Source organism: Protomyctophum bolini (assembly GCF_963924005.1).
Source record: "Protomyctophum bolini genome assembly, chromosome: 2".
Classification (NCBI taxonomy): domain Eukaryota; kingdom Metazoa; phylum Chordata; class Actinopteri; order Myctophiformes; family Myctophidae; genus Protomyctophum; species Protomyctophum bolini.
In genome coordinates, this window is record NC_137863.1 from 27946937 (window position 1) to 27960494 (window position 13558).

The 13558-nt window shown below is 42.1% G+C and overlaps 2 protein-coding genes and 1 long non-coding RNA gene across 3 annotated transcripts in view; 2 read left to right on the forward strand and 1 right to left on the reverse strand.

Moving 5' to 3' along the window:
- The first annotated feature begins 1663 nt into the window (after nucleotides 1-1663).
- LOC308326745 (MICOS complex subunit MIC10-like) lies at nucleotides 1664-7509 on the forward strand. Its single transcript, XM_080779755.1, has 4 exons — nucleotides 1664-1761; nucleotides 6022-6069; nucleotides 6162-6271; nucleotides 6688-7509. The coding sequence occupies exons 1-4, from the start codon at nucleotides 1698-1700 to the stop codon at nucleotides 6694-6696; spliced, it is 231 nt and encodes a 76-aa protein (XP_080635881.1). The 5' UTR covers nucleotides 1664-1697; the 3' UTR covers nucleotides 6697-7509.
- Nucleotides 7510-9276: 1767 nt separating this feature from the next.
- Nucleotides 9277-13538, forward strand: nbl1 (NBL1, DAN family BMP antagonist). Its single transcript, XM_080793014.1, has 4 exons — nucleotides 9277-9408; nucleotides 10518-10698; nucleotides 11144-11255; nucleotides 12154-13538. The coding sequence occupies exons 2-4, from the start codon at nucleotides 10526-10528 to the stop codon at nucleotides 12430-12432; spliced, it is 564 nt and encodes a 187-aa protein (XP_080649140.1). The 5' UTR covers nucleotides 9277-9408; nucleotides 10518-10525; the 3' UTR covers nucleotides 12433-13538.
- LOC308335812 overlaps nucleotides 13194-13558 on the reverse strand; it is a 949-nt gene continuing 584 nt past the window's right edge. Inside the window, exons 1-2 of the long non-coding RNA XR_013966097.1 lie at nucleotides 13309-13558; nucleotides 13194-13234 (exon numbers count right to left, since the gene is read on the reverse strand). The exon at nucleotides 13309-13558 is cut by the window's right edge and continues 584 nt beyond it. This is a non-coding gene — a long non-coding RNA (uncharacterized lncRNA). The remainder of the gene's footprint in view (nucleotides 13235-13308) is intronic.

Below are 13558 nucleotides of genomic sequence, written 5' to 3' on the forward strand. Positions count from 1 at the left end.
AGCAAGGTCAACTTGCTGCTAGCTGATTGTTATTGTTACGTCATTGTCAGTGGCACGTCATTAGGACACCAGGATCCAGAGGTATATATGATTCTGTAATGTGTAATAAACTTTGTGAACGTTTTAATGTGACCAGCCTCGTGTCATGTTAATCTTCTCCCGGGCCGGCCTGTCTGTCTGTCCGCCGCCGAACCACGGAATGTTCAACCGGGTCGTCACACACCAGAACCAGATGAGGGTCCAATACTTAGTACAGTTTCATAACATTTACAGTTTATAATGTGCTCATCTGTTTATTATTTAATTCATACAAACTCATCAATTCATGTTGGATAGACAGTATTATTATATTATTACCTTTTGGTTAATAATAATAATATTTCACTCTCACTTATATAGTGACACGTTGGGTTGTTAGACGTTTCTTAGTGGGTTTATGCTATTATATGCTCTACAGTATGATGAAAGTCTTTCCTTCTCTATAGCTCTGTGTTATTTTACACCAGGTAGGGTGCACATTTAGCTTGGGCACCTGCCCTTTTGCCTCACTCAAAGTGCCCTTTTCCTGCCGAACATCCATAGCCCTTTAATGACATGGGTCAAGTTATTGTGGAACATCTTTCTCCATTAGCATAAGACATCCAATACATACATTGTGAAATGGCACAACCCCTGCAAAAAGACCACGCTTTTGTTTTACACTATTATTTAACTCTGTTCAATTTACATAGTTATAATTGTCATTACTAGGCCACACTAGCCTATGGACTTCATGAGGCCAAAGTATAATGTCAGTCATCTATGTATTATGTCAGTTGTTTATGATTATGACAATCTCTGTGTAGACTGCCCCCTGCACATAACTCGAGAACCATCCGACCAATTTACTTCAAACTTGGCGTGTCTATAGTATCGCCAAATATGACCCAAGTGCCTGTTGTGTCAAGTGGCAACACACTCTGTTGGACTGGCGTTTACCTAGAACAGGAACTCCACAAATCTCTGTATGACAGTTTGCGTGTCTGTCTATGCCCATGCAACTCCCCTCTCCCCCCTCTCTCTCTCATTAGCAGGCAACAGTACAGCACTATCTCTCTCTCTCTGTTTGGCACAACAGCGCCCCTACTGGTACTAATAGTCATACTCGTGCTCGGGTGAACGTCACATACATACATAGGTGAACAACACGGACATTGCTGTTCCTTGGAGTGGTTGCACCACTCAAAAATCACACCTGTGTGAACTGAATGGTGCAACTCCCCTCTCTCCCCCCCCCCCTCCTCTCTCTCTCTCTCTCTCTCTCTCTCTCATTAGCAGGCAACAGTACAGCACTATCTCTCTCTCTGTTTTTGCACAACAGCGCCCCTACTTGTACTAATAGTCATACCCGTGCTCATCAACCATATTAATCATATCTATAGTCTATAGACTATATCATATTCTAAATTATATCTTCTACGAATTTCTACTAATTTGTCTACATTTATATAGCGCCTTTTATGTACTATAAAAAGCATAGCCTAATATTAATGATAATAATCACCACCATTATCATTAATAAGCATATTCATATCAATAATTGTATTAATAATAATAATAATACAATGGGGTTGGGTGGGGTCAAGTCTAGTCACATGACATGTACATATCGCGAGGTCCAGCGCAGCCGCGTTTCCTGGATCCTGACAACTGAAAACATGGCAGCAGTGGAGCACGGGAAAAAATGGGACCGGTGTCTTGCTGATACAGTGGTGAAAACGGGTAATTTATCACTACATTTACATGAACATTTGCACATTTTGCGAATAGGCGTACTAATCTATATGCTCTGTCCCCGGCTCTCGGCTATCGTAGAACTGGGGTGAGGATCGGGCTAATCCATTTGCTACGTTGTGCACTGAGGTCAACTGCATAGAGGTTGAATTAATATACCGGCGGTAATGTGATTGGTAATGTAGCCTACTGTTGTCTAATTATGGTGACTGATTATATAAAGGCCTAATGGAATATAACATAATTTCCCTACACAGTCACCTGGATTGCAGCCTTTCGGTTTTTCTGCTTGTGTCTCTTATTATTGCTAGCCGCATGACGCATACTAACGGTAGCCTATGAGAAAGGCAAAATGCAATATTTGATGCATCCTTTTTACTGTTGCATCATCCCTGAAGTCCACGTTCCTTTGTTTAATTTCTGAACATAACCAGACAATATAACTCACTATAAACAAAGTGTGTGTGTGTGTGTGTGTGTGTGTGTGTGTGTGTGTGTGTGTGTATATGTATATACACTCAAAGGATGATCTTCAGAAACACCACAAACTAGCACAATGCAAATGCATCCATACACTTCATGGGATGCTTAAATTACACTGCAGGTTTCAATGACTAATTGAACGTGAGTACTAAGTAGTAATCAGATTCAATGCCTTTGGTTAATATTGCACAACGCTAGCTTATTCCACCCGGTCAAATGTGTCTCAGGGAATTGGTGTGATTCTAAAATTGGCCACGGATATATTGACTAATGCGTGCAGCGTTTGTCACTCTTACTTATGGTTTGTCTGTATGTTCTGTATATCTATGCCCGTTACCTCAAAACTACCAATCATGTCACTATACGTGCAGGACAGGACACCACAAAATAGAATAGAATCTTAGAAACATTAACATTTTTATTTCTGAAGTACTTTGTGTATGGGTGAACTGAAGCATTTATAAACATTGCTATTTCCATTTGGCCAATCGACATGGCCACAAGCACAATCCTCTATAGAGGGTATACACGTGACATCATCATCACTCGGAACTTATGCGGGACCGCCTACTGAGTGGCAAAAAACTACTTTCTGGCCTTGACAGCCCATGCATCCCAACAGAGAAGTCCTATCTGATTGCATTAAACAACGTTAAACTCTCTTTCCCACTCAATTTGCCACTCGATTTGCTACTCACTTTATGCATGCTCTATAGTGCATCTGCAGCACCACTGGATGTTTGCAACCACACCCTCCGTCCACTGTTGGCTCTGAGAAGAAGTTCCGTGGCAAGATATCCCTGCATAGGGCGAAATGGGTCGAGCCCTCCAAAAGCAGTGGCGAAAACCCTTTCCGCAGTATCGTATCCAAAAAGTAAAGGTATTTCTGCAGAGCTATATTTGCCGAAGTCCTGACGTCACTCGCTCTTCCCCTGGTTTACGGAAGTAATTTCTCTATGGAGAATAACATGGGGTCATCTTAAAATCATCTCATATAAGCATTGTGGTCCAAAAATAAACAAAGTGTCTCTGTGAAATTGTCAGGGAGGTGGCTCTGTGTCATTTATGATACCGTCTGTTTCTAGCGAAAATGTAACTAATTCAGCAGCAGTAACATTAGCGTTTTCTCTCAGTCAGTTGATTCTTCATATCCATGAGTGAAACGGCCGGGATGATATGTTTATTTTTCAAACACAGTTCTTATATGAGGCGATCTGAAATCCTCGAATGGGGATTACAATGCAAATATAAAGTACATGAACCTTAGCTCTGGTCCATAGCTCTAATGCGTGCATTAGAGCTATGTTACTCTCAACTTCCGCCGCTCGCATGAATGCAGACCAGCCTCTACTCTTTGGCGTAAATAAAAAGAACGTTTTTGCTACTCACCAAAACAAAGGCGAGTTGTGTCATTAGAAAGCCTACTTTCCTTAGTGGACGCACTCTGAGCCCCCCACCACACGTATAAATATAAACTGTACTTTTTGGCCAAAAGGGGATTTTGTTTCCACCGGAAAAAATATATTTTTAGTTACTCCGCTGCGCCCTCTACTGATATTGCCCAGAGAACTGCCTCATAGAGAATATTTTTCCTCTGGTGAAAACAAATCCCTTTCTGGCCAAAAAGTACCGTTTATACGTGTGGTGGGGGGCTCAGTGCGTCCACTAAGGAAAGTAGGCTTTCTAATGACACAACCCGCCTTTGTTTTGGTGAGTAGCAAAAACGTTCTTTTTATTTACGCCAAAGAGGAGAGGCTGGTCTGATTTCGATTTGAGATTTAAAACGGAAAGTCCCATAGCCTTACTGCGCAGGGCAGAATCGTAGAAGCAGTAGAAGGCTATGGACCAGAGCTACATGAACCTGTGGACTTGCGCCCTCTACCGATATTGATGTCACACTTCGGTGCTCTATAGATGATTAACGTAGGAGTGGAAAGTAAAATGTTAGAGCGGACTGAAACAACCGCTTACAAGTTACAAAGCTTATGAAGTCAGTCAGTACCATGTTTTCCCAATCCAATCTTATGGAAGCATTACTGTGCATGTGGACTGGCCACAAGCTGACTAAATAAAGCAATTGAAGTGGTTGTTTCACTGCTCTGCAGTGCAGAAATACATTTTCTTTTTGGAAACAACTGCTTTGTAGATCTCGACCCATTTCGCCCTATGCAGGGATATCTTGCAGTTGCATAGAACCTCTTCTCGGAGCTAAGCGCGGAGGCTGAGGTTCCAAACGGGGCTACAACTGAATATTGAAATTGGACATGCAGGCCACGCTGTTATGAAACTCATGTCTTGTTATATTGACTCATGCAGCATATCCTGCTGAGCCAGCCTGTTGGTGCACATACCACATATACTACATATTTAGTATAATACATTTCCGAGGGCAATATTTACACTCTAATTCAATTACACAAAATTTTAAACACAGCTTTTGCATGTGGTTTTTACTCCCGGCTCATGTTATGTGATTGCAGTTCACTGCTTGCTTGCTTACTTTCGTATCTGGACTGCTGAATCCCCATTACAGTTAAAACAAAATCAACCCGCTGTGTAAGCTCTAGGCCAAAACATTGTGAATTCCACATTGTCCCCACAAGGGTGCATTAATGCATTTGATAGTTGGGCTAAGCGGAGACGTATCAGACTGAGCACAGCAAGATAGGAACAACAGAGCAGGGTGATGTACTGACAGAAGGGGAGGAGAGGGTGGAGGCTGGCGCAAAATAAAAGGGGGAGTCAAACTGTGAGGATGTCCTAATAAGTTCATTACTGCAAAAACTGCTGCAGATTTGCACAGTTCACACATATTTGGCCATCTCTCCTACTGCTGGGCAAAAATCACTGGGAAAAGGGGGGGTGGGTGCAAAGGGCGGAGGATGGTAAAAGAGAAAAAGGGAGAGTGTTTACAGAAGTAAAATGTTAAACTGTTAAAAGTAGAGTACACGCTAACTTGGAAAGAAACGAAAGAAATGGAGAGAAAGAGGAATGGTTTGTCAGTGCCAGTAACAAAGATGTGTGGGATGTTTTTGCTGTACTTGTGGTCTTGTTTAACATTTGTAAGTTGTGTAATAGAGAGCAGTCTGACTGTTCTGGCCGTGGCAAGTCGGTCACGCTGCATAGCTCTCTGAATCCAATTAAGAGTTAGAGGGGCCCAAATGGTTGTTTTTTATGTGTTTCTGTGCTGGCTGGCCTGAAGTTGGGTGTGGTGTGGCCCGCAGCGAGGTGAAAACTAAGCACAAAAACACATTCCTCTTCATGTTCCCCTCTAGTCTGCACAGTTCTGTATCTAAATACTCAACACTGGTGACTTTAATGTCATCAACTGACTTTGAGCTCAACCACAATCTACATCCAAGCCGAACTACAGTCCTACAGCACTTACCTTTCTGTACACCACTATTCCTTCTGTCTGTACCTCTGTGCCTTTTGGTGTCTCTTGTCTGCTGTCATAGCTCCTCCCATCCAAAGCCCCCTGCCCCCTCTCTTCCATACACTTTTTTTCCTTTGAATATCATGTTCTTACCTCTCAGTCTCAATGTGTCACCTCTATTTCTAATGAAGACTGTCTGGCTAACAGGTGTTGCATACCAACTCGAGGGTCAAAGATCACAGTAGCTCCTACTCACTTCATTACAACAGATTTACTTCTCTGCAAACCGTGTCCTACTATATCTGAAATGCTCCCTTTTCTTTAATCATGTGCATCTCCTTATTGTCTATGGATGATTACAATTGTGCGTTTTCTCTCCCCTTGTGTAGCAACTGGCGTTGGTGTTGGCATCGTCTTCTCTGTGCTTTTCTTCAAACGTAAGTATTGTCTGAGGGAACGGGGCAAACATGCAGTTCTGTCATCAACACGGCCCCACGTCGATTTGTGAGCTAATGTACCTCCTCTACAGGACGCACATGGCCTGTGGCACTGGGCTCAGGAATGGGACTGGGCATGGGATACTCCAACTGCCAGCATGATTTCAGGTCACCTTACCTGCTTCATGGACAGATGGTAAAGGTGAGTGCACAGTTTGGGCTGCAGCTATTGATTTTTTTCTTCTGTCAATGACTCAAATAATAATGGACAAGCATATTATTTTTATAACTTTTTAAAAAGTGTGTGTATATCAATGAATCAACAAGGGGGATCTTCGTCTGCTTGACGACTTAAGCACCATTTTATACTTTGACGTACAATGATGTAGCGCAAAATGCCAGAAAATAACTTATCTGCAAGCTCACAACGACTTAAATGCTTTTATCTGCTATTTTCAGTATTTTGAATCTTGATTATAATCAATTATATCAATTGGTTTAACTGTTGCAACCCTATTCACTGAATTATATTGCTCATGACCTGGAGGTTGATGGCATCTTATTGTACGAAAACATTTGTGAAAGCATCACTTAACTTTTCTTGTGTTCTTTTTTTAGGACCAATAGAGAAAGGCGGATGCGGATTTGCTCGTCTTGAAGGAAGTTGCTTGTCCATGTTGTCGTCCTGCTGCTCATTTAATTTTTGTCCTGCCACTACCGCCCAGTGTAATTATTGTGTGTATATTCATTTGGCAGTCGGTATATATTGAATAAAGTGATTATGACATACTGCGAAATCTTCTGTGTACTTGTGCAAGAGAGAGAATTAAAAGGGGTCTGAGGCTGGGAGGTAATTTTGTGTGTTAATGAGTTGGGGGACTTGAACTCCTGCTGGCTTTGAATGGGAGCCAGGTTTAGCATCTGCAGCCCTGGAAGGGGCAGGGGGGTTGCTGAAAAGGAGTGTTGCACAGAATTATGGTGTGAAGAAATACATTGACGAAAGAACATCTAGCCTGACATAATGTAGAATTTAACAACGTACATTTTAAAGTAGTGTGGGGTAAATTGGAGGCAGCACGCAAACTTTGTTGTGTGAGGTTATATAAATGTATGTTCCTGTTTATCAAACTAATTTAATATACAGTAAATATCAGGAATTGCAAGCAAATGTGAATAAGGTTTTAGAAGATAAAATGGGAGGCTCCTGCACACTGTACACTCAGTCATGAATATGATTAGACTACCAAGATGGTAACGTGTACAGTATGATTGTATATCTGTAAATAAAGCTATGCCATGTTCTGCAATTCTGTTTATATGCGTGTCGAACAGGAGTGTGTCTGGGGTTAAGACCAGGTTAAGCTTGCACCTGTATTGGATGTAAATCTTACATACTGTCGTCATTGACAGTGTAGTGTTTGGTAAAATTGTTTTTCATCACTTCTGTGTGTTTGTCAGTCAGTTTGTTTTTCTTTGTGTGTGTGTGTGTGTGTGTGTGTGTGTGTGTGTGTGTGTGTGTGTGTTTGCATGCATGCATGCTCACACGTTTATCCAGCCCCCTGGTGCAGCAGAATTTGTGGAATGTAATGGAATGCCATTTCTGGACTGGAACTCAGTCTTATTACTAACAGGTGAGTTCTGCACTGTGCACGTCTGAACATAACACACATCATGCACTTTCACATCAAAGACTATATTGCTATAAGACATTCTCTTTGACTCATTTTTTCCTTTCCTGCTTGTCCTCCCTCCATTTTTACTCTAGATCTCTCATTTCAGCTTGAGCTCACTTCCAGACCTGCAGGTTGCATAGCCTCCAGATCTCCATAACACAGTGTCATCCTCCATCATATAGTAACAGTCCATTCTTTGTAATGTAAACATGTACATTCTTGCGTACGAGAATTGAATAAATAATTCCATGTCTGCATGCAGAAATGCCAATGGCTTAAACACTCATGTTCTATAGTACATTAGTCATGAAGTAACCTTGTCAAAAATTAAGCCCCATCACTCGTCCCGTGGCCATTAAAATATGTGTTTGCAAGTGAAGCGTATAACACTGATAGGGGTGCTTATGGAGACAATTGAGGCTGCACACCTGCAAGTAAGGTCACATTATACTGGTAGGGAAAGAAATGTGGGGGAGCATCAGGGATATTAGTGTGGCATGGTTATACAAACACCAGAATGGAAAGATATAACATTGTTTTCTGATCGTAAGTCTGAACTTTTTCCTGCATGTCTTACAACAGCCCAAGTAGTCCGTATAGCCTAAAAACGTGTTAACAATTCTGTCTGAAATGTAATAACAAAATGATGGGTGGCTCACTTATAATAATTAGCCTATAATGATAAATAATGTTATATTTTTTTGTTTGTTTGTTAGAGCTTTTGCAGTTGAATGGACCTTGGTCACAATATAATAAAAACAGTTGAACAATTCACTTCCTATATGGAGATAATGTTTATATGACTGCATGTAAAGTGAGGCTAAATTACATGCCCACGGTAGCCATATGTCCATGGTCACCCTAACAAATCTGTTTTAATTATTCACTTTGGAATTATACAAAACGTTTCTCATTTTCATTTACGTCATGTAATAAATAGCATTAAGTCAAAGGGTATCATGTTGTTTAATTCTGAAAGGTAATTTAAAATAATCAGGGCTATAGTCTAGTTCTAGGCTTCACAAATCACAAGAGTTGCGATAAAGCATCAAGGCTGATTGTAGCTTGATGCAAAGATCTTTTCTTCTTCACTTGGAGAAACATTTGAAACCTGCCAAACCAATTTTCCCTCCCCGTTTTCTTTCCAACAACGGCACAGCGGGACCCCTGTCTGGGGGCTCAACCGCGCCTAAACCCTGCCCAAATAAAGCTTTCAAAGCTCGTGTGAGAGTTAAAGAACTTGGGAAAGTACAGCACTAAACTGTTTTAGTGAAGTTTTGCGGAATTTAACACTGGACGGAAAGAGAACAAAGGGGAGGGACAGTCTGGGTTGATGGACTTGGGAGATAGATAGCGCGCATAAACCCTATCTTCCCATCCCTCTCCATCGGACCCTCTCTCTCCTTTCCGGATGATGTAACTGCTTTACTAGGAGTCAGGAGACACTGGGATTCATCCGTACGGCTGACAAAGTGGTCATATTTTCCATTAATTATCAGCGTACGTACGGTAATATTTCACAACTTTCCGAATCCCGCATCCCCTTCCTTTCGCCGGACGGGCTGCGATCGGGACTGCTGCCGCTGCCTGCATCGTGTAATCTTTGGTGAGAGGTCTCAGCGGGACGTTGCGCACTGGTCCATTGGCATACGGTTAGTTCTCAGTGGTAAGTTTACTACGACACCAGGGTCAACGTTTTACCTCAAAAGGACAGTGGTCTGTCAGTAGGTAGGCCTGGCTGCAGAGTTACTGTAGGCTACTTTTTTAATCGTTCTTTTAAATTTTAGGAATGACAATGAGAACATTTTATGCAGGGCTTATAATTTACCTGGTGGTGACAGGGTTTGGGTTTTTTTTGTTGCAATGTGGAAAAACATCTCGAGGCCTATTCAAACATCTCACTGATGACGGAGTAGCTGCTAGTTGTGTTGATAAATCGTTTAAATCAATTTCCTAATATAAGCGCTTATTATGACCATGCTATATTGAAACAGATGGAGTTTAGAGTCTCCTACTGTAAATATTAGTGTGCTGTAAAGTGCTGCAGAAAGCCAAGCTAAAGTCTTGTTCAAATGTTGCTCATCGTCGCGCAGCCCCTTAACTTAAGATTGGTGTTTAACAGCTGGGGCTTTTTCTGGAGAACTTTGATGGGCCTATTGAAAGTTTTTGGAATGTTATTTGCGCGTAGAGTCATGGAATGGGACGAGGGTGGAAGTGTGTAAAGTAGACAACGTGGGTGACCAGTTCGTTTTATAAGCAGCACGAGAAAACACTTTTGTAGATTGTAAATGGCGTGACCACGGTGACTGACTGGTCAAAGCATGTTAAAGAAAAGAACGAAAGAGGACGTGCAGAGTTTATTAGAGTCAGGTGGTATCAAGCAAACCGATTTCTCTCCCTCCCCCATGTGCTTTCTGGCCTGGGACGGCAGGCCTATAAATCCTGCATAATGTTTCTCCACAGTCAGCGAGGATGCATTTCGTTGTGAACAGTAACACGAAGATGAATTGCCAATTTGCTACGCAGTCAAATGAGCTTGAAGCTGATGATAAGACAGACATTGCATAATAGCCTGCACTGCGTAAAAAAAGCACAACCTGATAACCATCCACATAGGCGGTATGCAAACTATAATGTAGAATTCGGGTGCTTTAAACGTACATTATCCAGTCTATACCAATCTGCAGCTGTAGCCTAGGCCTACTGTCTAAACACAGGTAACTTTTGCATTCAGGTACTGTAGTTAAATACAATGCATTTTTTATGCTACTTTAGGTGCAGTCATGTGGGAAAGAATTCTGGTTTGCTGCGCACTGTTTGCACTGTATTCAGCGGCACCACCGGCACACATCAACCGCCTGGCGCTGTTCCCCGACAAGAGCGCTTGGTGTGAAGCCAAGAACATCACACAGATAGTTGGGCATACGGGATGCCAGCCTCAGTCTATTCAAAACAGGTCAGTCTGCCCCTTTCTCTCCCTTTCTCTATCATAACTCACCAGCAGCCTACTGCATAAATACATGATAGGCCTACAGCCTACTTTCCTATATTTCAGTAATGTGAATATAGATATCCTCAGTCTCAGACTTAGTTGGAAATAATTTCAATTATTAATGCGTAAACTAAAGCTATACTATGATGATTTCCCGTTCTGTTCTGTTCTTTGGCTATATAGAAGTGTATATTTGTACGTCTTTAAATGTTTTGGTGAATTGAACAAGGTGGACCCTCTTGTAAACAAGTGTAATGCTTTATTGGGTCGTCCACTCACAGTTAACAGTCTTTGTATTGAGTTGTGCTTGAATTGTACTATAATTCTGCAAACTGTTAATAAATATTTCAATCAATCAAATCAAATGTACCCGTCTTCAGAGCTCTCTAATCCTTTCTCATTGTCTCAGAGCTTGTCTAGGGCAGTGCTTCAGTTACAGCGTTCCCAACACCTTTCCACAGTCAACCGAGTCCCTGGTACACTGTGATTCCTGCATGCCTGCACAGACGCAGTGGGAAGTGGTAAGTCTAATCACACTAAAAACATTATATTAGTTCTTGTAGAAAACATACATTGAGACATGAGACTGACAAATACAAAACAAAACAAATTGTACCCAAACCACAAACCTCCAACATTAAACATGTCACAATCACGTATAGTGAAATGACAGACCGGGACTCCCCCCCCCCCCTGTTTCAAACGTTGTGGTTCTTCTTGTGCAATTTAGGCCTATACATTTTATATTATTCTGGAGTTCATTGTCTCTTTTAGCCAAAGGGATTCCAGAGTCCTTGGACAACAAAGGCTTTGTGGTAAAGTGTATGTAGTTTGGAACATTGCCAGGTTGGATAAGAGGGTGGGACCACAGGTGAGGTCACCTCATGTTTCATCTCTTCATCTGTTCAGCTGTTTTATTGGAAATGCCTCAGAAGTATCAACACAGAGCTTCTCTTACATTTGTATTTAATTGTAATTGGATAAGTTTGTCTGTATGGGTATAATGTTTTTTGTAAGAAAAGTGAAAACACAACAATACATTCTCTAATGAAACAAGATACTGCTTGTTGGTTTGTCATATGCTGACTGATCATTTGTGGAAGACACGACAAACACAAAGGAAATTGTTTTAAGTTGTGTGGGGTGGGGCAGGGAGTCAGGGTTATTGTGGGGGTCCATTTGGGGGTTTCTGGGCTGTGTGTGTGTGTGTGTGTGTGTGTGTGTGCGCTCGCGCGCGCGTGTGTGTAAATGGTAAATGGTGCATTTATATAGCGCCTTTATCCAAGGTGCGGAGGAAACCATGCAAGGCACCAACCTGTGTGTGTGTGTGTGTGTGTGTGTGTGTGTGTGTGTGTGTGTGTGTGTGTGTGTGTGTGTGCGTGTGCACACGTGCGGGTGCGTGTGCGTACATGATTATAGGTGACTTTGGAGTGCCCGGGAAATGAAGAGACTCCTCATGTGGATAAACTTGTGGAGAGGATCTTCCACTGTAGCTGCCAGTCCTGTAGTAAGGATGGTGGCCAGGAGGGGGCAGTGATGCAGCTCTACCCTTCTGAGAGTGGCCTGGATACACCTTCCCTATCTGAAGCCCTCAGTGGAGCTCAGTCGCACACTCAGCCCCACAAAGACATACATTCTCAGCATGTTCACTCACACACAGAGCACCATGCACTACCACACACATCTGATGGAGGATAGGTCCTTTATAATACTTCCCATTCTGTCATTCTGATCGATCACCTCCCTCCCCCAACACCTCATGCCATCATCTTTACCAACCTGTAGAATTGCAAAGGCACTTTGATAACATGATTTAACATTACATTCCCTTTAAAGGGATAGTTCAGTTAAAATTGATATATATATATATCCCACACAATGCTCTTGCTCAGCAGCATCAAATATTTCCAACACAGATAGTTTCATCAATGTAAATGTGATGCTGCTGAGCAAGAGCAGGGTGTGGGATCTTTCTTCATTAAGCCATTGGTTCTGTCCAACGCAGCTGCTTCTGAGCTAGCAGTGGGTGTGTGAATATTTCCTTTGAAAAGACAAATTTTGAGTAGCCATTTATTGTTTACAATTTCCCCCCTCACAGTTTCGTCATTATGCCAATTAATCTGCACATTTCCGTGTTGCCAGTGCTGCTGTACACCATTGGCTAACCTGCCAGAACCCTCCAAGGGTCAACATCCCTCCTGCTGACAGGCCCCACCCTAGCCCACAGGAGTCGCTGGTACAGCAATAAAGAGACCCCTCCCTGCCCGGCTTTCTACCCCTGAACATGGCCAGTTGTATTCGTATATATAGATGCTCAGCCAAGGTGGTTGCACCAGAGTGGATATTCAAGACTCCACTGTGCTTAACAGGCTGAAAACAGCATTTCACCAATACAGTTACTGCTGAGAAATGTCCACTGGACACTTGTACACATTTTGTAGCAATGCTAATGGAAAGGAATAATGTAATCTATGTGCAGTATCAAACATATGACCTATTACTTTAAACACACACACACACACACACACACACACACACACACACACACACACACACACACACACACACACACACACACACACACACACACACACACACACACACACACACACACACACACACACACACACACAGTACATCATGGTTTATACAAAGTAAACTCATACAGACCCACCATCCTACATTTTCTTCTTGTTTGCAGATATAGTGATGTGTATAAAGGCACTTGTACACCCAAACAAACTACAGATTGTTATGGCTGTAGGGTCTTTTGGCTTTTGAATGCAATAAATTCTATCTCTGAATTCTGTCTAAATGGCTCAAT